General features: G+C 41.0%; 1 protein-coding gene across 1 annotated transcript; it reads left to right on the top strand.

The window, feature by feature from the left end:
• The first annotated feature begins 493 nt into the window (after positions 1 to 493).
• LOC123254269 (spermatid nuclear transition protein 1-like) lies at positions 494 to 1,267 on the top strand. The gene is made up of 2 exons (XM_044683315.1): positions 494 to 632; positions 1,239 to 1,267. Exons 1-2 carry the CDS (start codon positions 494 to 496, stop codon positions 1,265 to 1,267), a joined length of 168 nt encoding a protein of 55 aa, XP_044539250.1.
• Positions 1,268 to 1,504: the final 237 nt, after the last annotated feature.

Here is a 1,504-nt window from a genome sequence, read left to right as displayed (position 1 = left end):
TTTTTCTTATGTGCATATAACTCAATCTTTTGAGGCAAACTGTTTTTATTTAATGTTTTCATAAACTGTATTATAAAATAATTGGTTTCCTTTGTAACCACAAGTATTTTATTTCATGCATTGAAAAAAATTTTTTGGATAGGAGGTTCATAGGCTTTACTAAGCTGCCAAAGATGTCCATAATATAATGAAGTCCCCTGTTTTAAGAATCTGCCAAATAGTAAATAGTTAATTTAACTTCATTACTTATATTAAAATGACTTTGTTATCTGGAGAGACCCTAAGCTGTGATAATTAAAAAAAAAAAAAAAAAAGCCCTCCCTCTACCTCTTCTTTTCCATATATGGTCCAAAGCCCATAAAGGTAGGATCTCACAATGGGACCACACCCAGTTGCTCAGGCCCGCCCTCTCTACCTCATAATGGCCAAAGGCTTAAATAGACAAGCCCCTGGCCTTCGGCTCTTCAAAGCCCCCAGACTGGCAGCGAGCAACATGTCTACCAACAGGAGGATGAAAAGCAAAGGAGGGAGGAGAAATAAGAGCAGAGCTCCTCACAAGGGGGTCAAAAGAGCTGGTTCTAAAAGGAAATATCGTAAGACTGGGCTGAAGAGCAGAAAGAGAAGTGATGAAGGTGAGTTAAGGGGATGAATGAGGAGTTCCTAGAACCCTAAAATCTTGAGTTGAAAAAAAAAGGGACTTCAGAGGTCACTTCTATAAAGTCCACACCCCTAATCAATACAGGAAAATCCCTTCTACACACACAGCATACCTGACCCGAGTGGGTCTGTGGAGGCAGAGGCAGGGTGGTATAGTAGGAAGAGCCCTGGACCCATGGGGGGGTCAGGAGAACACCCCAAGTTTTGAAGTCCTGGCTCTGCCACTTACCAAGATGTTGTGTGATCATAGGAAAGGAAAGGCTTCTACTTCTGTACCTCAGTTTCCTCATCTGTAAGTTGGGGAGATTAATAACATTCCTTTGCAAGGGTTCTTGTGATGGAAAATTGCTTTGTAAAAAAACAGTTAACCTTATAAAGCTCCAGATAAGACTCAAGGGTTATCAATTTGAATTTAGGTCTTTTTTTTCCCCTAAATTCTCTCATGACTCCCTGGTGCATCTGACTCTGAGAGCTTTATAATGTGTCTGCTCACAACTGACATGATTATAGTTGAGGGTAGTTAGGGGTATACGCTTAAACTAGGAACAAAAATCTACCCCTATCTCTGTCCTTCCTCACAGCTCACAGGACTTACCGTTCCAACTTGTGATCCCACCAAGAGCTCAGAGCTGCTGGACTTAGCAACATCAGTCCACAGTGAAAAAAAGGACAGGGGGTCTGCCAGGGGAACCAGAGGTTCGATCAGAGAAGGAAAACATATTGATTGGGGAAAATCCAGGCTTGAGGAAATGAGGAATGTATTATGATGGCGTTTTTTTCCCCCCTAATAACATCATCATCTCAATAAAATTTAGAAACCTGGTAAAAAAAAAAGTCCATGACGATT

The sequence above is a fragment of the Gracilinanus agilis genome, unplaced genomic scaffold (genome assembly GCF_016433145.1).
Source record: "Gracilinanus agilis isolate LMUSP501 unplaced genomic scaffold, AgileGrace unplaced_scaffold188, whole genome shotgun sequence".
Taxonomy (NCBI): domain Eukaryota; kingdom Metazoa; phylum Chordata; class Mammalia; order Didelphimorphia; family Didelphidae; genus Gracilinanus; species Gracilinanus agilis.
This window is presented reverse-complemented; position numbering and strand designations above follow the sequence as displayed.

What these genes read in the sequence shown, in the direction of transcription:
- LOC123254269 (XM_044683315.1), top strand. Translation starts at nt 494, where the DNA reads ATGTCTACCAACAGGAGGATGAAAAGCAAAGGAGGGAGGAGAAATAAG. An exon ending in CAGAAAGAGAAGTGATGAAG is followed by an intron (nt 633 to 1,238) that starts GTGAGTTAAGGG and finishes CCTTCCTCACAG; the next exon opens with CTCACAGGACTTACCGTTCC.